The sequence below is a fragment of the Lepidochelys kempii genome, chromosome 5 (genome assembly GCF_965140265.1).
Source record: "Lepidochelys kempii isolate rLepKem1 chromosome 5, rLepKem1.hap2, whole genome shotgun sequence".
Lineage (NCBI taxonomy): Eukaryota > Metazoa > Chordata > Testudines > Cheloniidae > Lepidochelys > Lepidochelys kempii.
Window position 1 is genome coordinate 120,965,850 of NC_133260.1, and position 22,446 is coordinate 120,988,295.

The following is a 22,446-nucleotide window of genomic DNA, read 5'->3' on the forward strand; positions in this document are numbered from 1 at the left end:
TTTAGGTTAATCTTTCTATCTACCCAGTGGAACTCAGTGCTCAGTCTAGAAGATACCACCAGAGATGCTTAGTTTTGCAGTTCTCCAGAGATAACATGCTTGTTAACAGCAAAAAATGTTTGTTTTTAAATAATATATAGAGGTGAGAAATAACAGACCTCAACACTATTGTCCCTCTGCAAATTTGGGTACACAGAGTCATCCCTTATTTCCCTCTAAAAGTGCAAAGTTTCAAAAAGTTCAAACATAGAAGATTGTTGGGGGCAGAATAAATCTGGACAAGGAGAAGTCTAGAGATGGGAGAAGAGAAGGACAGGTAGTAGAAACAAAAATGAAACTGTTTGAGCAGCATATTCCAGAAGTCTTGAGGTCTTTCTGAGTGTAGCCTTCATTGATTTGAGTTCTACCATGCCATTCTCTCACTAGAAGGGAAAACCTATAAAGGCAGCAGGCCGTAAGAGAGACCCAGTTTGGGAATAAGAACCATTCAAGAAATACATATTTGCCAATGATGTTTTAAAGAAAATCACACCAGTGAACTGGTGGAAGTCACTTAAGCACCTAGATTCAGTTGAAGTAATAATCTCACTTTTAACAGCAGTAGCTTCTTCTGCTGGTGTAAAGAATATTTTCATCCTTTGGACTAATTCATACCAAACTGAGAAATTGTTTGGGACCTGAAAAAGCAGGAACGCTGGTTTTCCTTTTCCAGATTATGAACAAGCAGGAAAATGAAGGTGAAGACGACTGAGTTAGCTGCAGAAGCCAATGTTTTAAGTTTCTCATGTTGACCTGGCTGACATAGTTGATTTAATTTTTTTTAACATATTTCATTTAACTAGTTTAGTTAGCAATTTTAACAAAAACAAACCTGACTTTAAAAAACTTGAATGTTTAACTAAATTCAAAAATTCATATGCTTGTTTTGTTAAAATAAAATGTTTGCAGTTGAAGAAAAAAATCCAGAATACATAACGTTGTTTTAGTTAAATAAAACAATTTCAATGTCTGTCTGGTGATGTTCTCCTCCTAATACAGCATGGCAAGAAAACCCTCCAAATATTAATGATTAACGTGTTGAATCTGAGATACTTAATCTCCCAATGACGTCATAAACATCTGTTTCAATTACCTTTGGTAAATGAAATAACCAATCATTCATTTTCTGATATAGCTATAAAACTAATCTGAAAAATTTTCAAAATAAATCACTTAAAAATATATAGTGTGTACCTTCTAAAAATGAAACCTACATTTATTTCTGAGTTGTGAAGAACATGTATTAAGGTTATAACAACCAACAAGAATGCACTTTTATGTAGAAATCCGTGATTAAATCAAGTCTTCCTGACTAGTGATTTAAATCAATTTGATTTAAATCAAATCCACCCTGCCACTCCCACTGCTTCCTGAGCAAGGAAGGCAGAAGCTTCACTTTTCCTGCCTGTTTTATCTCCCTCACAGCAGCTATAGCTCTTTTCGCAGGGAGAGAGGCTGCGCTGTCTCCTGCAAACTCTTGTCTTGTATCTTGCCTCCCTGCCCTGCTCCCTGGAGTTCTGGACTCCTGGAGCTGCTCCTCCCATCCCCATATTTGAACAGCTTTACTCGGCAGTCATCCCGGTCCCTGCTAGGATCTCTAAAAATGATGTCTCCAGCGTTCCCTCATAGGAGCACAGAACAGCTCACTCTGCGGCCCCCAAGATTTTATGTTAAAAGGTTCCTGAGAAAGTGAGGGTCAGGTTTATAGCAGCACTGTCCAGTGGCAAAGCAATTCTTTTGAAGTTAACATATGCAAATTAAATTGTTAATGGGGTAGCATAAGAGTCCGAATTTACACTCATTAACAAGTTTCACTTCACAGGAGGGACTTCTAAAAGTGGTCTTCATTGGATTTTAAATAACCATTTTATTATGATGTATAAAGGCAAAAAAAAATCAAGTTGTTCCCCTTTACTCCACACCATTTTTTAACCTTTGAAATATCAAGCGTGATCTTCCCTGGTTCTCCTGGCAAGACTTGCTACGTCTTAGCCAGAGTTGCATCATAATTGAAGTTTGGATGATGCTAAAGCTGGAACAAAGTTCAATTCTCCAAAATACTGGACAGCTATTGGAGTAAAATAGCTATTAGCAGAATTTACCAGTTTGCCTCCCCACCCCCCAATTGTTCAGCTTTCACTAGCTCTCCAGCCATCCAAAGCCTCAACTGCATGAGAAAATTTTAAAGAAGTCCCCAACAGATGCCAGCAGCTGTTCAGCTGAACAGACACTGGTGTAAGTGGGAGCCATAGCAAACACGTGACTAACATCAGCTGTTTTGTGCACTGTATTAAATGGTGGAAGCAACCTGAGCCTTGACTACACTAGGTCTTTCCACAAGTAAGGTTCCTTAATGGAGATATGGCCACAATATTAAAAATATTAAATAATATTAAAAATCTCTTCCCAAGCAGATAAGAGATGAAAAATTCTCCCATGCCTTCTTCATAAGTGAGAAGTAAGAGGGAAACATACCCCATTTTTCCCCTTCATAGATGACTTGTGAAGTAGCTACGTTCAAAAGAGTCAGACAAGAGCTAAAGAGAATATTTTATTTATAAACTTTAATTTGGCTTTAGAATTTGAAACGGATTGGGTTGTAATATAATAAACTATTTTTTTTATTTACATAAGGCATCAAATTGCCCCTTTTAAACAAAAGGATTAGTTTCCCTTTTACCAATACTACGGTGCAAGTAATGTGTCACATTTAATAGAATACTGGTACACTTCTTCCAAACAAGTATCTATAGTTCAGTGTACAAAGATTAAAACCCAAACTTAAGATTCTAGCAAAATCTGCTTTATGTATCATTCTGCAGAACAAAGACAAAAATTAAGGCCTGTTTGTGTCACATTGCTGAACAATCATGCACCAGAATGAATAAAGACTATGATTCCAACTGGACAGGGCATGGAAAAAAGCATATATAAGCTCAGGGTGGCCAACCTGACCCTGAGAAGGAGCCAGAATTTACCAATGTACATTGCCAAAAGCCACAGTAATATGACAGCAGTCCCCCACATCAGCTCCCCACACCCACTGCTTCCCAGTCACCAGCAGCCCCGCCAATCAGCGCCTCCCCCTCCCTCCCCACACCTCCTGATCAGCTGTTTTGTGGCATGCAGGAGGCTCAGGAGGGGGGAGGAGGAGTGAGGGCACGGCAGGCTCAGGGCAGGGGACGGGAAGGGGTGGAGTGGGGGCAGGGCCTGTGGCAGAGCCGGGGTTGAGCAGTGAGCACCCCCCCCCAGCACACTGGAAAGTGGGCGCCTGCAGCTCCAGCCGTGGAATCGGTGCCTAGACAAGGAGCCGCATATTAACTTCTGAAGAGCCGCATGTGGCTCTCACACCACAGGTTGGCCACCCCTGTATAAGCCCATTCTCTTAGTCTGCATCAAATATACTATTTGGCAAGATCACTCAGATTTTGGAAGCTTTTGGGTGAGGACAGAGAGGAAAAATAGATAAAGAGCCATAAAATTGCCCTGCCTATAGAATTTTACATGAGTGTTTACACACCCCTAATGACCAAATATACAAACCTTATGGTTTTAAAGAGGGGACAAAACAAGAATACAGTTAGCCTTCATCAAGAAATTTTTGGAAGGGTGTAAGGTATAGTTGGGTTGGTATTTGTTCTTACAGATTTCATGTGAAACACTTCTTTAAACAGTGAATTCCAGCTTCACAAGCAAACAGAACATAAACAATGAACTAAGTCTCTGTTTAACAGATTCACTTTTATTTATAAAAAATGGTAAACTTGTACTAATTTCCTGCCTGATGAAATTATTCCTGAGTTTTAGATGACTGCCGAGGCACAGCAGATAAAACTCTGAAAATTTAGTTACGAAAATTTTTTGCAAGTCAGGTTTATCAGTACTGTACATTGTTCAGCAGCCTTCAGTCATCAATAAACGTTAATCTTCCAGGTCCTTCATTCCTCATCCACCGCCTATATCTCTTCCATCGGGGATCCATAGCCATTTTCTTCTTTAGCTCTTCCTCTTGTTCTTGCTTGTAGACCTGGATAGGAGGAAGAAAAAGTGACTTTAAATAAAGCCCAAGAAAAAGTCAGCCCTCAAGGAGAGCCTCATACTAGAGGCAAGAGCTATTTCAGCTATTACAATGAATCAACTGCTGACTTTTTTTTTTTTTTTTAAACCACACACTCCAGGTTTCTACACAAGAGTCAGATCAGTCTCAGATTGCTGGTGGGATGCAGAATTTGGCCCATAGCTCCATTAACTTCAGTTGAGTTACTTTGGATTTAGGGTCAATGGTGGTGTAAGAGCAGAATTTGGCTTTATCTCGAATTTATTAAGCAATTACAAGAATGCATTGTAAAACACACAGGAACTTCAGCTAAAAGATGCCTGCTTGTGCAGGAGACCGTACTATTCACAGCAACAAAGATAGGCAATACTCAGGACACTAAGCAAACCCTTTACTATACAGGAAATATTAAATGTAGTAGCTAGATTCACAGGCTTAACTGTTTCCTCCAGTTGTTTTCATACTTGTGTCCTTCTGTAGTCAAGACTAATTAGACAAATTTTGGAATGTGGTTAAATCTGATGATTTTTTTATTTTTTATCTGTCTAGCTGTGGAAGTAAATGCTTTTATCACCACATTTGATGCATTAGGATTAGAATTATAACTGGATATTTTAATTGCCAGGAAATTCTAAGCAAATGCTGATAGCTATTTCTGGGGGGGTGGGAAGCACTAGTTCAACACTCTAATCTTTAAAATATAATATCCTCAGAGGATACAACAGTACTAAAACAGACAAGTTTCAAAGGACCAGTAAATGTTGGGTCTAGACTACAAATTTCCCCTCCATTACTTTATGAGAAAGCCACCATGCCATGTGGAAGTCACCTGTACAGTTAATTTCCCCATTATCAAAACTTCACAAACTTTTTCAAGCCTTATCTAGGTTTGAAATTTGGCACCACTGTTACTAGAAAGAATCACAGTAATACAGTCAATAGGGCTGATCTCCAACAGTGGAAAATTGCAGGGTGTCTCAATGGTAACTGAAGCTTTTCTGCACAAGAGATTTGAAGAACTCTGCACCCTAGACTGGCTAACTGTAGACACTATGCGGCACACAGTATTACAAAATACAAAGTACTGCTCTCAATAGTCATAAGATCATCACAGCAACACAGTAAGGCAGAAAACTTTTAAATACAGATTTACTGTGCTAAAGAACTATAAGGGCTCCTAATGTGTTCTCACTTACAAATTCCTTGGGACAAGGATAATCCTTCACTTGCGTCTTATACAACAACAAGGAGAGTCAGTACTGAAATCAAAGTAATAGGCTCTGGAACATCCCCAGGACCAGAGCACAGAACTTGTGTATTCTGTGGAGTCTGATCTGGAGCAATGGAGCACCATACTTGAATAAAACAGCCACTGCCCAGCAAGAAGTATGTCAGACCCTGGGTTACCAAAACTCAGAGGAACTACTGAAGGGTAAAGAGGGCAGAGTCAGGAACTAGCTGAATTGGTAGAGTGATACAAACAAACAAACAGTTACTTTGGAGCAGGGGTTCTCAAACTGGGGATTGGGACCCCTCAGGGGGTCGCAAGGTTATTACATGGGGAGTTGCAAACTGTCAGCCTCCACCCCAATCCCCGATTTGCTCCAGCATTTATAATGGTGGTGTTAAAAAAGTGTTTTTAAATTTATAAGTGGGGGTTGCTTGCCTTGTGAAAGGAATCATCAGTACAAAAGTTTACGAACCACTGCTTTGGAGGGTTTATGGGAGCATTCCCAGGTGCACTGTTTGAAAGATCCAATCTCACCACTCTGCTGTGCTATTCTAGCACATTAACAGATGAGCAAAGACTGTCTTTGGTCAGAAAACCTGAATCTCATTGCCAAAAATCTCTATCTTAATGAGTGATATCTAGAAATGAATCATAGCCTTACATGCAGCACAACCACAATAGATACTATGGGAGAACACCAGATTTTTAGGCTGGGTAAATTGGGCATTTAACGTTAATTTTCACAACATGCCAAAACTACTCACCTCATAGTTCTCTCTTATCCATAGCTGCCGTTCCAGAAAAGTCTCTTTCTGATTATCTTCCAGACTGTCAAACTGAGACTGTGACATTTTCATGTATCTGCGTATGATATACAGCTTCTCTTCCTCACCATATTCTTGCCCTTTAATATTAAAACAGTAAATCCACCAACAATACCAAGCTATATACTTGCACAAGTAAAAAGGAGCTAAGAGGATTTGAAATAGAAGGATATCGTATATTTTAGGCTTCTGATAGCCGCCTTTTATATCTATTTTATTTTTGATAATGTCTTTGATTATTTCTTCCTCTTCCTCACGGATTTCTTCCTTAGACCGTCTGTTTTTGCCTTTTTCTTTAGCCCTGTTCAGTAGGCCTTGTTGCCTGGCAATCTCAGATGCTTGTATACGATATTTTGGCACTGTAGCTAGGTAGTTGATGGCCTCATTGTAGCTACTCCACCAGCTGAAGAACTAAAATATAAAATAGTAATAGCTTGTTAGTTCCAGCAGTAGCTTTAACAAAGAAAACAGAACATAAGAAAATCCACTACCTCTGTTACATAATAATCATATTTAGTAAAAGAGGTAGTATCCCCAGTTTATAGATGCAGAGGGGTGAACTGACTTGCCCAAGGTCTTAGAGCAAGTCAGTAGCAACACCCATGTAAAAACATCCCTGCCCTGAAAGGGTCATCTGTGGGGATTGAAAAGACTGAAGTGTGATTTTCCTGCCTAAACTGAAGGACCAGGTCCCCTTGGCTTAACACCAGTTGCAGACACAAACCTTTTTGTGGGCCAGCTACTGGATGGGGAACAAATGCCACAATGTGTTAGCATTGTTAAACCCAGGATTAGAACTCTGTACTTCTTGGGCTCCAACCCTGTGCTCATTCCGCTAAAGAAAACATATTTCACAATCTAGAATGTACAAGGAAAAGAAGAATCTGATAACATTTCATTTCATTCTTTTTAATGAGACAGGTAGAGTGAGTTTACGACAGTTCTAAGATAGTGCAGGATTAATTTTCATAATCATTTATTATATCAGATGGAAGTTATTTTCATACTGAAGGATTATCCTGTGGATTACATTAGCAACCTTCCCTGCTGATTTTCTCTGTCTCAGTGACAGGTTTTTAACCCCACATTACTAACGAAACCCAGTATACTAGCAACTGTTATGTTTATTCTTACAGAGATACAAAGAAATTACAGAGCAATGGGGGAAAGCTTGTAGGACATATTCGAGAAACTAATTTACCAAAAGCATCATGTCTTGCTACAGAATATGACAATAATTAAGAAAATGCTTCTCTTCCTTACTTAAACACTGTGGGGTTCAGCTGCTTATACATTTGTTTGATTAATGTGCAGAATTTCTTTACTCATTAAATACTGCCACAAGCAATGATGGCACAATAGGGAATATATTTTGAGTTTGCTGCTTGACAGAAATTCTATACTTGTCCAGTACAACAGAACTCTATTATGGTGAGATCATTTCTCCCACATACGAACATCAATATCAGCAGAAGTTTGATACAAATGGAATTATAGTTTTCAAACTTCAATTCATTAAATAATTTGGGACCTTAATTCTAATTCTCCAGTTCAGTATCAGGAGATTTCCCCACAGTAGCTAGTCCACATTCTGGTATTACAGGTCTATAAGTTACTGTTTAGATTGGCACACAATATATCTTAGCTTAAAATGTCACGTTAAACTTTTGCAGTGTTTTGTACTAGACAAAAATGTTCTTAAAGATTTTTAATTATCTTGGATTTGCAACTAAAGCAGTAGTACAGTACATCATAAGTGGCACTAACCCTTTTAAATGGTTAATTAAACAGTTTATGTAGGGCAATCTTATTAGCTTGACAGGATTTGCTTTATGAGACTCAATCCTCCTCCATCTCTTGCTTCATTCTGGAGTTAGGAGGGGACAACAGACAAAACAAGGATAGCAAGATGAGAAAAAACAGCCTTTTCTTTGCCTAATTCACCCAAATAGTTACCAAAGTCTTACTGGGGCAACACTTCCTTAGTGAAAGATGTGAAGTGCAACTTATGGAAAGATCAACTCTTGCATTAAGGCAATAGCTATAGCAGAGGCAGTAGAGAGCCAAAGAAAGCCAAATGGATTTAGACTTCAGATTTTACTATTTCCAGTTTAGAAAATTTCAGGCAAAAACTAATCTCCCCATTTATACCCAAGGAAAAGAAGGAGAGACAGGTGCAACTTTGCCATCAGAACCAAGTGGACTTGAGGAGAAGTAGAATATGCATAAGCCTTTAGGGATCTACCAGTTCAAGTGCACACAGCTTGGAGGGCAAGAACTCTAGGACAGCTACTGATCTGTAGATGGTGCCATAAGCATTAAGGAATCAAAAGCCCCTAGTTGGGTTATTTGGGGGAAAATGCTTTGACATATATCTGGACCATTAGATAGCAAGGTTCAATAATTTCTTCAGCTACAGAATATTAACTATTGGACATTTTATCTTTTATAAAAGTCTTGAACAAGTAACTCCAATATATGTAATGTTAAGTGTTAAAGAAAAGAGTTAACAATTTTATTCTATTTAAACAATTGTTCAAAGATGTATACAAAGTTATTACCTTATCCAAAACACAATATTTACAAATTTCCATACAGCAAAATACATGCATTTTAAGAGCAAGACTTCATTGATCAATGCTAATTCTTATTTTAATGGCTAATATGAAATCAGGAGCACGATAATTGTTTTAATACATCAGTCATTATGAACATTCTTTCAAGAAGAATTTCAAAATTAGCTTCTTAAAATACTAATATAAAAATGAGAAATTGACTCAGTCTAACACTGACAAATAATCTAGCTCCTAATGTGGAGATGGACTGTTCAGCCTTTAATTTTCTGAACCACAGAACTAGATTATTTCTCTAGCGGTACAAGATTCTTATCCTTTAAATATATAGTACCAAAAAATCCCCGAACAAATAAGTTAGTACCACTAACTGCCCGGCCATGGTCCAGGATATAGATTTATATGACTGGGCGAATACCTGTCTAGTACACCAGCGACAGTAGACAACACTTAAATAGAAACAGTGGAGCCTTCTAATTTTACAATTAAAGAAAAAAAACTCAGTAACTGACTAATGGTAAAGAAATCTAGATTTCAGATTTTACTATTCTCCAGTTTAGAAATTCAATATAAGAATAGTCATAATAAGCATAAATATTTTACCTGAAACACGGAGATAGCACATACAGTGACTAGAATCACTATTCTGACGTCCACTTTAGGTGCCAATCTCCTGCTGTAATAGTGATAATAATGGCTGTAATACTCTTCAGGATGATCCAACATATAGTCATAATCTTTACGTGTTTCTTCATCCTGGCAAGAAAACAGTTAAAATAAAATTTTGTAGGTTCGTATCCTTAAGCTTTTAATCAGTGTCACAGAACATTTCATAAGATGGCTTGGTAGTGAAGTGATTTTTATTTACCAAAATTACTTTAGTGTTACATCATTAACCACAAAACTGTTGTCAAATCTGTGTTAGCCCAATTTCTATATGGAAGATACAGAACTTCAATTTTTAATATTAAGTAGTAAGCTTCTGTTTTCCAGGCATTATGAAAATTCTTCAGATCTTTTCCTGTACTCTGGTAATCTAAACGGATTTATTCTAAAACATATATGTAGCTCTGACTGAATAATGCATACTTGGCCTTGTCTGAAGAAATTTCATTTTGAATCAGTTAAGCATTTGACAGTCACATACTAAGCACACAGTATCAGACAGATGGTATTCATTGGTTCTAATCCATGTCATAGTAAATGCAAGGTGGGGTTTTTTGTTTTGTTTTGAAATACACACTCTTAAAATACAGAGTATGTTTTCCAGTTTTTTGGGGGCAGTCTAATATTAAATGCACCAAGTGACTGGGCTGCTACCATTTCCTTTGGGAGATTTCCATGGCCTAACGGATCTCACTTTTAGCTTAAGCATCTCATCTCTGAATTACGTTTAGTCTTAGTTATACCGTTTGTGCCATCCCGCATAATTCTCTTCTTTCTCCAGTAAAATATCTGTAGATTACACTCCTTATCCCTTAGCTGAGGCTAAGCCCAGCTACACCTATTTGGCCATTATAATCTTTCCTCACAAATCCCTTCAGCCATTCTGATCCTGCATTCATTACTTTGCTCACTGTTTTAAACGAATATGCTTAACTTGAAAAGTCTGGAATGTTACTTTTAAAAGTTGTTGGGTCATTTCACATACTATGCTTGTCCTCCCCAATTCCCGCTGCTAGTTTATGAATGATTACACTTTACCCTTTTTTTAAAACTATCTTCCTCTTTCCTACTGCTGGGTAATAAAGCCAAACAGGGGGAAGCAGTGCTGATTCTGCAGTGTTTCCAAAAGCACAAAGTAAACAAACTGTAAAAGTAGATTTTTTCTCTCATCTTTCTTCCAGTTATAAGAATCTCAGACACTAGTTGTAACGTTAGTATTAAAAAAAATTCAGAACTGAGATTTTTAAATTGAGAGGATACCTGTATGAACATACCAAATGCAACAATCTAAGCTTCTGGAAGTTGGGCACAGGGGATTAATTTAATTGACTCCAGGGAATATAGTTTGCTACAATTGGAGATGGGGACTATTTCCAGATAAAATACAAGATGTTTATATACCCTTTAGAGCTCTTACACATTTTACTCTACATTGTTCATATTTTTTTTTTCCTTCAGCAGCAACGTTTTACCTTGCCACCCAGTTAGTAGCTTAAAAACTTTAAAGCTAATGATATATAACTCAAATATTGATATAGCAAATGTGTCCACAATAGATCTAGGGATCAGTACATTACAGGAGTTACTGGAAGTTTCAACTGAAAGACAGTACAGTAGAACCTCAGTTATGGACACCTCAGGAATAGAGGTTGTCCGTAACTCTGAAGAGGTTACAGACTTCAGGCATACAGGGGGTTGGGGCTGCATCTGCAGGGAGGGGGTTATCAGGGTTCCAGGCAGGGGAGGGAGGGCTTCTGACCCTCAGGGCTTCAGCCCAGCAGCTCTGCTCCTGGCTTCAGCAGGGGGTGGGGGAGGTAGATGGCACCAGTGCTTGGGGCTTAAGCTACAGGGGGAGTGCCAGTGCTGAAACCACTGCTCCCCTCGTTGATAAAGGCCGGTGCCCCAGCACCCCCTGCAGGGCTGAAGACCTGAGCCCCTGCCCCCCGCACAGTCTAAAGCCCTGAGCTCTGGTGCTCCTGAGGGTCAGAAGCCCCAAGCGTGCATGTGAGCACGCACATACACACACCCCTCTGCCAGGGGCCCTGACACGCCCTCCCGCACAACTGCAGCCCCAACCCCCTGTGTGGCTGAAGCCCTGAGCCTCAGGGCTACAGTTCCGAGGCAGTACAGTATTTGCTGTTTTTTTGGTCTACGCTGCTGCCGAATTGATGACTTCTGGTTCCACAGTGTGTCCGGTTGATCGGTAAATCCGTAACTCTGGTGTTCGTATCTTAAAGGTTCTACTGTAGTTTATTTGCAAAACCAGAGCTACCAGTCTGAATATGCCTCATTTTATTGGTAATGGAATGAAGAAGCCTTCCAAAGGGGGAAAAAAAGGTGTGGAAGAGACTGTACAGTTTGCAATGCAGGCCTCAAGTAGTACTATTTTTGAGAGAAAACACATTGCTTTTGAGCTTAATAGATAACCCTATTTGCTTTTGCAAGCAAAGATCCTTGAATTTCTCTCAGCAATGGTCTCTTCACAAATAAATAATCCATCTGATGCTTGCTTATTTGGATACCCTTCTGTAGTCTGCAGTGTCAATATTGGCAGGAATAAACAAAAACAAAAATTACAAAGTACAGTTTCAGTTACAATTAAAAGGGCACTTCCATTCTACCCTCCTGCTTCTGGTTTGTTTCATTTTTGGAACACTTCCCCTTTGGACTGAAATTTTTTATAGTCAATTTCTTAAAAAATATTTCATTAAGTATTCTGTAAGTGTACAGAACAAGGAAATGAAGTTAAACTACATTGATTTTCCTGACGCTTGTTCAAAGAGTTACGTTTATATCACAATTTTAACTCTGTACTGCTGAATGCTAGCACTCTATGAGGATTATTATATGGTCACATAGCATATGGCAAAGTGACAATCTGGAAAATACAGTGGAAACAAAGGGCATTTTTCCATAAGAATGGCCATACTGGGTCAGACCAATGCTCCAGCTACCTCGGTATCCTGTCTTCCAACAGTGGCCAGTGCCAGAGGCTTCAGAAGGAACAGAACAGAACAGGGCAGTTTATCAAGCGATCCATTCCTCATCGTCCAGTCCCTGCTTCTAGCAGCCAGAGGTTTAGCGACACTCAGAACACAGGGTTGCATCCCTGACTGTCTTGGATAATAGCCATATCGTCTATGAATTAATCTAATTTTTTTTTTAACCCAGTTCTACTTTTGGCCTTCACAACATCCTCTGGCAACAAGTCCCACAGGTTCACTGTGAGTTGTGTGTCTAGTACTTCCTTATGTTTTAAATCTGCTGCCTATTAATTTCACTGGGTGACCCGTGGGTCTTCTATTATGTGACGGGGTAAACAACACTTCCTTATTCACTTTCTCAACACCATTCATGATTTTATAGACCTCTATCTTATCTCCCCCTAGCCCCCAATTTGTCTCTTTTCCAAGATGAACAGTCCCAGTCTCTTTCATCTCTCCTCATATGGAAGCTGTTCCATACCCCGAATAATGTACTTTTTCCAATTCTAATATATATTTTTTGAGATGGAGCAACCAAAACTGCACGCAGTATTCAAGGAGTAGCCATACCATGGATTTATATAGTGGCATTATGATGTTTTCAGTCTTATCTATCCCTTTTCCTAATTGTTAGATTTTTTTTTTTATTGCTGCTGCATATTTAGCAGAGAACTAGCCACAATCACTCCAAGATCACTTTGAGTAGTAACAGCTAATTTAGACCCCATCATTTTGATATATAGTTGGAATTATGTTTTCCAATATGCATTACTTTGCATTTATCAACATTCAATTTCATCTTCTACTTTGTCACGCAGTTTTGTGAGGTCCTTTTTAACTCTTCGCAGACTTAGCTGTCTTGAGTAATTTTATATCATCTCCAAATTTTGCCACCTCACTGTTTACCCTTTTTCCAGATCGTTTATGAATATGAACAACATCACTGGTCCCAGTACAGATCCTTGAGGAACCCCACTGTTCACCTCTCTCCTCTGTGAAAACTGACCATTTACTCCAACCCTTTGTTTTCTATCTTTTAACCAGTTACTGATCCATGAGAGGACCTTCACTCTTATCCTATGACTCCTTACTTTGCTTAAGAACCTTTGGTGAGGGACCCTGTCAAAGGCTTTCTGAAAGTCCAAGTATACTACATCCACCGGATTACTCTCGTGCATACATTTGTTGAACCCTTGAAGAATTCTAATAGATTGGTGATGCAGGATTTCCCTTTTACAAAAAGCAGTGTTGACTCTTCCCCAACATATTGTGTTCATCTGTGTGTCTGATATTCTATTCTTTGCTAGAGTTCAGGGATCCGCAACCTTTGGCATGTGACCCATCAGGGTAAGCCCCTGGTGGACCGGGACGGTTTGTTTACCTGCTGCGTCCGCAGGTTTGGCCAATCGCAGCTCCCACTGGCCGCGGTACGCCGCTCCAGGCCAAATGGGGACTGCGGGAAGCGGCGCGGGCCAAGGGATGTGCCGGCTGCCCTTCCTGCAGCCCCCATTGGCCTGGAGCAGCAAACTGTGGCCAGTGGGAGCTGTGATCGGTTGAACCTGCAGATGTAGCAGGTAAACAAACTGGCCCAGCCTGCCAGGGGCTTACCCTGACAGACCACGTGCCAAAGGTTAGCAATCCCTGCTACAGTTTCAACCAATTTGCCTGGTACTGCAGTTAGGTTTAGCGCCTTTTGCCCAGCATTGCCTCTGGAGCTTTTTTAAAAAAAAAATTGGATCACATTAGCTATCTGCTAGTCATCTGGTACAGAGGCTGATTTAAGTGATAGGTTACATACCACAGTTAGTAGTTCTGCATTTTCATATCAGCTTCTTCAGAAATCTTGGGTGAATTCCATCTGGTCTTGGGGACCTATTACTGTTTAATCTATCCATTTGTTACAAAACCTCCTCTTACTGACACCTCAAACTGGGACAGTTCCTCAGATGTGTTACCTAAAAAGAATGTCTCAGACGTGGGAATCTCCCTCACATCCTCTGCAGTGAAGACCAAAGCAATCATTTAGCTTCTCCCCAATGATCTTGTCTTCTCTGAGTGCTCCTTTAGCACCTTGATCATCCAGTGGCCCCACTGATTGTTTGGCAGACTAGCTGCTTCCAATGTATTTAAAAAATTGTTACTGTCAGGTTTTGTCTTTCACTAGCTGCTCTTCAAATTCTTTTTTGGGCTGCCTAATTTTACTTTTACACTTCACTTGCCAGAGTTTATATTCCATTCTATTTTCCTCAGTTGGATTTGACTTCCAATTTTTAAAGCATGTCTTTTGTCTCTAACTACCTCTTTTACTCTGTTGAGCGATGCTGGCATTTTTTTGGTCCTCTTCCTTTTTTTTCCTTCCCTATTTGTGGTACATATATAGCTTGAACATCCATTATGGTATTTTTAAAAGTTTCCATGCAACTTGCAGGTATTTCACTCCTGACTGATCCTTTTAATTTCTATTTAACTAGCCTCCTCATTTTTGTGTAGTTGCCCTTTTTGAAGTTAAATGCTACTGTGGCAGGTTTCTTTGACATTTCTCTCCCACTCCACACACAAGGATGTTAAATTTAATTTTTCTCTCCGGTGTTCCTGCCGTAAGATTATAAAATGACAGCTATATTGGAATGTCTAAAATGCACCTTTTTCTATAGCCTTCAGATACAAAATGTTATACTTTGCACTATAGCGTAACCCCATTTATCCAAAGTGTTTAGGGGTCATCCAAATAGATTGTTACTTATTTGATCTTTTGTGGTGAATTTATATGGGCTGGGGGGGAAAAAGAGAAAATGGAGAGTCTTCACTCCCAGCTGCACAGATTAATCATTTGTTGAAAAAGCAAAGAATGTACAAATACTTATGATGAATCTCCTATTACAAGAAATTATATTAATAGGCTGCTGCAAATAAGATCCAGACAAATCATACCCTAAGAGAAAAATACCACAATGCATTCTTCACACATGTACCCTTTCATCCACTAGGTGAGAATACCCTGCCCAGGAAAGAGGAAAAGCATAACTTCTGTAGGAGCTGTACTTCTGGGGATTTCTTCTACTATAGCTGTCACACAGGCAAAAAGAAAAGGAGTACTTGTGGCACCTTAGAGACTAACAAATTTATTTGAGCATAAGCTTTCGTGAGTGAGCTGTAGCTCATGAAAGCTTATGCTCAAATAAATTGGTTAGTCTCTAAAGTGCCCCAAGTACTCCTTTTCTTTTTGCGGATACAGACTAACACGGCTGCTACTCTGACACAGGTAAAAGACAGTTATGTATGCAGTTTTCTTCTGTAGATTTCTTTGGGGGGCGGAAGGAGTGATATCTGGATTAATGGAGCTGGCTCCCTCCTCCTAACTCCTCATACTCTGCAGAAGGCAAAATGGGGAACCCTACAGAGTGGGGAGGCAGAAGCAGCACTCATCTTGTATCTACCCATCCCGAAGGCTCTTATCAGCCCAGAGATGTGGAGCGGAGCATGAGGCTTTAAATATACCCTACAACTAGAAACTAGCCTCCTATGATACCATGTCATCTAGGAGGTAATATCTGCACCAAACATGCACCTGCCTCCTTATTTTACACCCAAGTTTAACTGTACCCCACAAAGCTGTGGGTCCCACTTTTTCATCACTGTAAGTTAGTTATGTATGAAATGCAGAATTGTAAGATACATGTTTTGAAAAGGGTTAGGATGCAAGTGATCTTTACTTTACACAGTTGTGATGTGGTCCCCATACTAACAGCTATTTCAAAAGTGCAATTAATATTAACAAAATGATTCCTCTCTTATTTTACTTTACCTACACTTACTTTTCTCATGTTTCCTCCCAGCCCAGCCCCATCCTTTACATCAATTTACTCTAGTGGAGCCCTAGTCTTCTAGCCACAAAACAGGGCAGCTGCTCTGTCTGCTTCCACCATGTTGCCCCACCCGTTTCTCAGCCCTGACCTGCTGTGACCACAGCTAGTGGACAGGTTTCAGAGTAACAGCCGTGTTACAAAAAGAAAAGGAGTACATAGCCCAACTTGATTGTCATGCACATTGTGTAAAGAGTTGTCACTTTGGATGGGCTATCACCAGCAGGAGAGTGAATTTGTGTGGGGGGGTGGAGGGTGAGAAAACCTGGATTTGTGCTGGAAATGGCCCACCTGATGATCACTTTAGATAAGCTATTACCAGCAGGACAGTGGGGTGGGAGGAGGTATTGGTTCATATTCTCTGTGTATATATAAAGTCTGCTGCAGTTTCCACGATATGCATCTGATGAAGTGAGCTGTAGCTCACGAAAGCTTATGCTCTAATAAATTGGTTAGTCTCTAAGGTGCCACAAGTACTCCTTTTCTTTTAGCTAGTGGACAGTGACTCAGCCCCTCTCTGCTGAGGATGCCAACAAAGATGTGAGCTACTGCCCATTGCAGAGGCTGGATTTTGATACCCGGCCACTGCCCCAGGACCAGACAGGCCTGCTGATGGGAACAGGATCCCCGCCGCAACCAACCGGGGCCGGACCCCAGCTGTGAGCCAAGTCCCAGAGCCACCCGGTCACCATCCCCATACACCTCACTGCGACCCCTGGCACCACCCCGGCCCCTGACCTGGGGCGCTCCCCTCCGGCCTGGGACACACCCCACCTCCTGCACCACCATCTGCCGCCTCCCTCTCACTGCCCTCCTCTCCCCCAGCCCAGCCCAGCCCCCTACTCCCTCAGTCTGGGGAACCCCCCAGCCCCCCAGCAAGTGTCACCCCCTGCCCCCACCCTACCACCCCCCCACTCCCTCAGTCTGGGGAACCCCCCAGCAAGTGTCACCCCCTGCCCCCACCCTACCGCCCCCTACTCCCTCAGTCTGGGGAACCCCCCAGCCCCCCAGCAAGTGTCACCCCCTGCCCCCACCCTACCGCCCCCCACTCCCTCAGTCTGGGGAACCCCCCAGCCCCCCAGCAAGTGTCACCCCCTGCCCCCACCCTACCGCCCCCCACTCCCTCAGTCTGGGGAACCCCCCAGCCCCCCAGCAAGTGTCACCCCCTGCCCCCACCCTACCGCCCCCCACTCCCTCAGTCTGGGGAACCCCCCAGCCCCCCAGCAAGTGTCACCCCCTGCCCCCACCCTACCGCCCCCCACTCCCTCAGTCTGGGGAACCCCCCAGCCCCCCAGCAAGTGTCACCCCCTGCCCCCACCCTACCGCCCCCCACTCCCTCAGTCTGGGGAACCCCCCAGCCCCCCAGCAAGTGTCACCCCCTGCCCCCACCCTACCGCCCCCTACTCCCTCAGTCTGGGGAACCCCCCAGCCCCCCAGCAAGTGTCACCCCCTGCCCCCACCCTACCGCCCCCTACTCCCTCAGTCTGGGGAACCCCCCAGCCCCCCAGCAAGTGTCACCCCCTGCCCCCACCCTACCGCCCCCTACTCCCTCAGTCTGGGGAACCCCCCAGCCCCCCAGCAAGTGTCACCCCCTGCCCCCACCCTACCGCCCAGGTCCACCCCTTCCCACCACCGACTCCTTCTCCCTCAGCTTTCCCCAGCCTGACCCCTCGGCTGGCGGCCCCCCCACGCCCGCTTCCCCCGCCCGAGGGCTCCCCTCCCGCTCGCCCCCCGCGGTGTCTCTTACCGGAGCGGCTCCGGCCGGGGCAGCGGTCCCGCTCTCTCACCTTGAGGGTCTCGTAGGCGGTGGCGATGAGCAGGAACTTCTCGTGCGCCGTCTGCAGGGTCTCGCCGCCGGGCCCGGCCGGCTCCCCGCGGTGCCGGTCCGGATGGTACTGGCGGGCGAGCTGCCGGTAGGCGCGGGCGATCTCGGCCTTGCCCGCGGCCCGGCTGACGCCCAGCACGTCGTAGCACACCTGCCGCCCGCAGTACAGGCCCTCGATCAGGGCCCGGGCCGGCCGCGGGGCCAGCGCCGCCGCCGCCAGCAGCCACCACAGCAGCCAGCGCCGGCCCCGCGCGCCGCCCCGCAGCGTCCGCGCCGCCGCCATGTCCGCCCGAGCAAACCGCCGCGGGCCCGCGCCGCGCACGCGCACTGCCCCTGGGCGGGGCCAAGCCAACGAACGTGGCCATGGGGAGGAGCCGCAGGCTGGAGGAGCAGGCGCGGGGGCGGGGCGGGGCCGGCGCCAGAGGGGAGGAGCCAGGGAAGTAAAGGGGCGGGGTTTGGTGACGACAGCGGACGGGGCCTGAGGTACGGGGAGGGCGGAACAAAGGGAAGGTTGAGGGCGGAGCCAGATAGGGGCGGGGCTATCAGAGGGAGGCCCTATTGGGTACTGGGAAGTGGGCGGAACCAAGCGAGGGGGTGGAGCCAGGGGGAATCACAACGTGGCTTCCCGATGTGGAGACACGCCCCGCCTCCCGTCCGACGCCTTAGCCTCGGCCAGGTGCCCAGGTGGGCAAAATTCTTCCTCCAGCCCCACTGGGAACTAGGAAGCCCGGTTCCATTCAAGGCTCGTCAGGGGCTGCCCACAAAGCACGCCACACGTTTTGGGGTGATTTGCAAGATCCAGCCGGCCACCCCTTGTAACACTTCCTAACACTGAAAGAAAACCCACAAAATTAGGGATCCGCATAGATACTGCCTTATGTAATTTATGGGCAGCCCCGAAGAGAATTTTTGGGGAAATAGGGGACAGCGCCCCACAATGCACTAGTTCTGTACAGTCATACTTTTTTATTACAGCATAGGAGCCCTTTCAGCATTATTGCCTGAAAATAATGTTTTTAAGCAGAACAGATGCTTCTTAATACCCCTATATTGTATATATATATATAAGAGACATTAGGTACTTCATAAAGGAAACAGGAGGAGTGTTTACCCTCCTGGACAATTTTATTAAAGTGACAGTGTCTTACAGCCTGTTCTCTAGTGAAAGGAAAGTAAATCTCTGACAAATGGAACACCCCTTCACTGGAGTCAGCACAGGAAAAATGGACACAAGCAGTTTCAGAAGCTGTGCCCAAGTCCAAACACATCCACCAAACCTGAATTCTTTCTAGTACATGGTATTTTGCTGGTGAATGGTTCTGTCATCCTAGATGTATCTGCCCTGCAGAGTTAGCTTGAGTCAGAGCAGTCACACTGCAAAATTACACTCAAGTTGCACAGAGTGAGCTGATCAGCAGCACCAAGTGGCTGCATTTCCATTTCATTATTAGCTTGACTGTCCGCAGCACTCAAGCTTTCACCTACACCCCCTGATGGGCCTGCTAGCTGGAGTTTAAAGCACTAACTAACTTAAGCTAGAGACTTTTATGTATGGACAGGAGTCAGGGTTAGGGCCACACTCAAATTATACCTCCAGCTAACACTGCAGTGAAAGTGAGCCCTAAGACTATGTCTACACTTCCACGGTAAATTGACCTAAGCTACGCAACTCCAGCTATGTTATTCACGTAGCCAGAGTCGACGTAGCTTAGGTTGACTTACCGCGGGGTCCACACTATGCTGGGTCAACGGGAGATACTCTCCTGTCAACTTACCTTACTCTTCTCGTTTGGGGAGCAATCTGCGGTCAATTTGGCAGGTCTTCACTAGTCCCGCTAAATCAGCCCTGGTGCATCGATCCCTGGAGCATCGATCCAGGGGGTAGTGTAGACATAGCCTAAGAGTTAGCAAGATGGTTATTGTGCAAGTTGCTTTCCATACACAAAGGAAAACAGTCATTGGCCAAAAGAGCAGACAACCTTAGGCTATGTCTACACTACAGAGTTTTGTCGACAAAAGTTATTCCACTTTAATTAAATCGCTTTATTTAAACCGCTGTTGGTTGTCCACACTATTCTCCTTGTGTTGGCAGAGCACATCCACAGTAGCAGCTCTTGCATCCACACAGAGAGCAGTGCACTGTGGGTAGCTACCCCACTGTGCAACTGGCTGCAGGGTGCTTTGGGAAGGGTTTGCAATGCCTCATGGGACAGGTACAGCATCACATGATGCAGGTTTCTCAATCCCATATTCCATGGGCATCATACTAGATTGCCAGCTGCTTTTCAATTGAAGAGGATGGGGGAGGCGAGAGTGTGTGACAGGGAGTGTGTGTGGGGGGGAGTGAGACAAAGTCTAGTGTGTGTTGGGGGAGTGTGTGTATGTGAGAGAGAGTGTGTGTTGGGGAAGAGTGAGCGTGTCAGCAGCATGCTGTCTCTTTAAGTTCAGACAGTGGCCAGAAGCAACCAGTCCTGAGGCAGGGGGACACCCCCCTATCAGCCATCGCCTCCCTCCTTGACTATAACGGGGTTCAAAAGGGAGCTAGATAGATTCATGGAAGATAGATCCATCAATGGCTATTAGCCAGGATGGGCAGGAAAGGTGTCCCTAGCCTCTGTTTGTCAGAAGCTGGGATTGGGTGACAGGGGATGGATCACTTGATGATAACCTGTCTGTTCATTCCCTCTGGGGCACCTGGCATTGGCCACTGTCAGAGGACAGGATACTGGGCTTGATGGATCTTTGGTCTGACCCAGTATGGCCGTTCTTATGGCTCTCCACGGAACAGCAGTCCTTCCGCATCCCCCCCGCCCCCCACTCCCCAGCAGCAGCCTGCCTGCTGCTATGTTCCTATTGCTCTGGGAGAGCAGGATTTCAGGTCAATGATTTGCTGTTTTGCAACCACATGCTCAGCTGTCAAAATTTCCTGGAGCTTTGAAAGGGGAGGGGTGCATGCATAGCTGTATGCAGTGCAGCCAAGTTCAAAGCAGTGAGCAGTCACGGTGGACACTGTGGGATACTGGGGGAGGCCAGTTATAGCAACATAACGAAATGGCAGTGTCTACACCGACGCTTTGTTGCTTTAACTTCACCGCAAAAAGCTCTATGCCTCTCACCAAGTTGGTTTTATTTTGTCGGCAAAACAGGAGAGTTTTGGTGACAAAAATAGCATTATAGTGTGTACACCTCCACTATTTTGTCAGCAGAAGTTGCCTTTTTCCAACAAAACGGTGTGGTGTAGGCCAGGCTTTAGGCTGGGTCTACACTAGAAACACTACAGCAACACCCCTGCTTCTGTGCCACTGTAGTGTAGACACTCACCACAGCAATAGAAGGGTTTCTTCTGTCACTGTGGTAAATCCACCTCTGTGAGAGGCGGTACCTAGTTTGATGGAACATCAGCCACACTATCAGAGGCTCGTTCACCTGCACATCCACCAATGTGATATATGCCATCATGTGCTAGCAATGCCCCTCTGCCATGTACATTGGTCAAACTGGACAGTCTCTGCATAAAAGAATAAATGGACACAAATCAGATGTCAAGAATTATAACATTCATAAACCAGTTGGAGGACACTTCAATTTCTCTGGTCACTCAACTTCTGATCTAAAAGTGACTATTCTTCAACAAAAAAAACTTCAAAAACAGACTCCAATGAGAAACTGCTGAATTGGAAATATTTTGCAAATTGGATACAATTAATTTAGGCTTGAATAGAGACTGGGAGTGGTTGAGTCATTATACAAAGTAAAACTATTTCCCCTTGTTTATTCCTCTCTCCCCCCACTGGTCCTCAGACGTTCTTGTTAACTCTTGGAAATGGCCCACCCTGATTATCACTTCAAAAGGTTTTCTCTCCCACAACCCCACTCTCCTGCTGGTAATAGCTCATCTTAAGTGATCACTCTCCTTACAAAGTGTATGATAAACACCCATTTTTTCATGGTCTGTGTGTATATAAATCTCCTCACTGTATTTTCCACTTTATGCATCCAATGAAGTGAGCTGTAGCTCACGAAAGCTTATGCTCAAATAAATTGGTTAGTCTCTAAGGTGCCACAAGTACTCCTTTTCTTTTTGCGAATACAGACTAACACGGCTGTTACTCTGAAAATTGTCCTAGTGGTGTCTCCACTGCACCAGAGTTTAGTTTGACTTAATTACATTATACAGGGCATGACATTTCTCTGTGCTGAGCAATGTAGTTAAGCTGGCCTAATTTTCTTGTGTAGACCAGGTTTAAGTCTCTGATCCTGCATTTGGATCAGTGTAGACAGATGCTTTCACTTGACTTCAATGGGATTCTGTACAGACACCGGTGTCTATGCATGTAGATCCAGGCCTAAACATGGATAGTAGTGCGGAATTGGATGCCTTTCA

The 22,446-nt window shown here is 43.6% G+C and overlaps 1 protein-coding gene across 1 annotated transcript; it reads right to left on the reverse strand.

Moving 5' to 3' along the window:
* Positions 1–2,596: 2,596 nt before the first annotated feature.
* DNAJC25 (DnaJ heat shock protein family (Hsp40) member C25) lies at positions 2,597–18,390 on the reverse strand. Its single transcript, XM_073345619.1, has 4 exons — positions 18,025–18,390; positions 9,328–9,480; positions 6,092–6,562; positions 2,597–4,066 (listed from the first exon to the last, which is right to left on the reverse strand). Exons 1-4 carry the CDS (start codon positions 18,343–18,345, stop codon positions 3,944–3,946), a joined length of 1,068 nt encoding a protein of 355 aa, XP_073201720.1. The 5' UTR covers positions 18,346–18,390; the 3' UTR covers positions 2,597–3,943.
* Positions 18,391–22,446: the final 4,056 nt, after the last annotated feature.

What these genes read in the sequence shown, in the direction of transcription:
- DNAJC25 (XM_073345619.1), bottom strand. Translation starts at nt 18,345, where the DNA reads ATGGCGGCGGCGCGGACGCTGCGGGGCGGCGCGCGGGGCCGGCGCTGG. An exon ending in GTGCTATCTCCGTGTTTCAG is followed by an intron (nt 6,563 to 9,327) that starts GTAAAATATTTA and finishes TTTATATTTTAG; the next exon opens with TTCTTCAGCTGGTGGAGTAG. An exon ending in GGATAAGAGAGAACTATGAG is followed by an intron (nt 4,067 to 6,091) that starts GTGAGTAGTTTT and finishes CCTCCTATCCAG; the next exon opens with GTCTACAAGCAAGAACAAGA.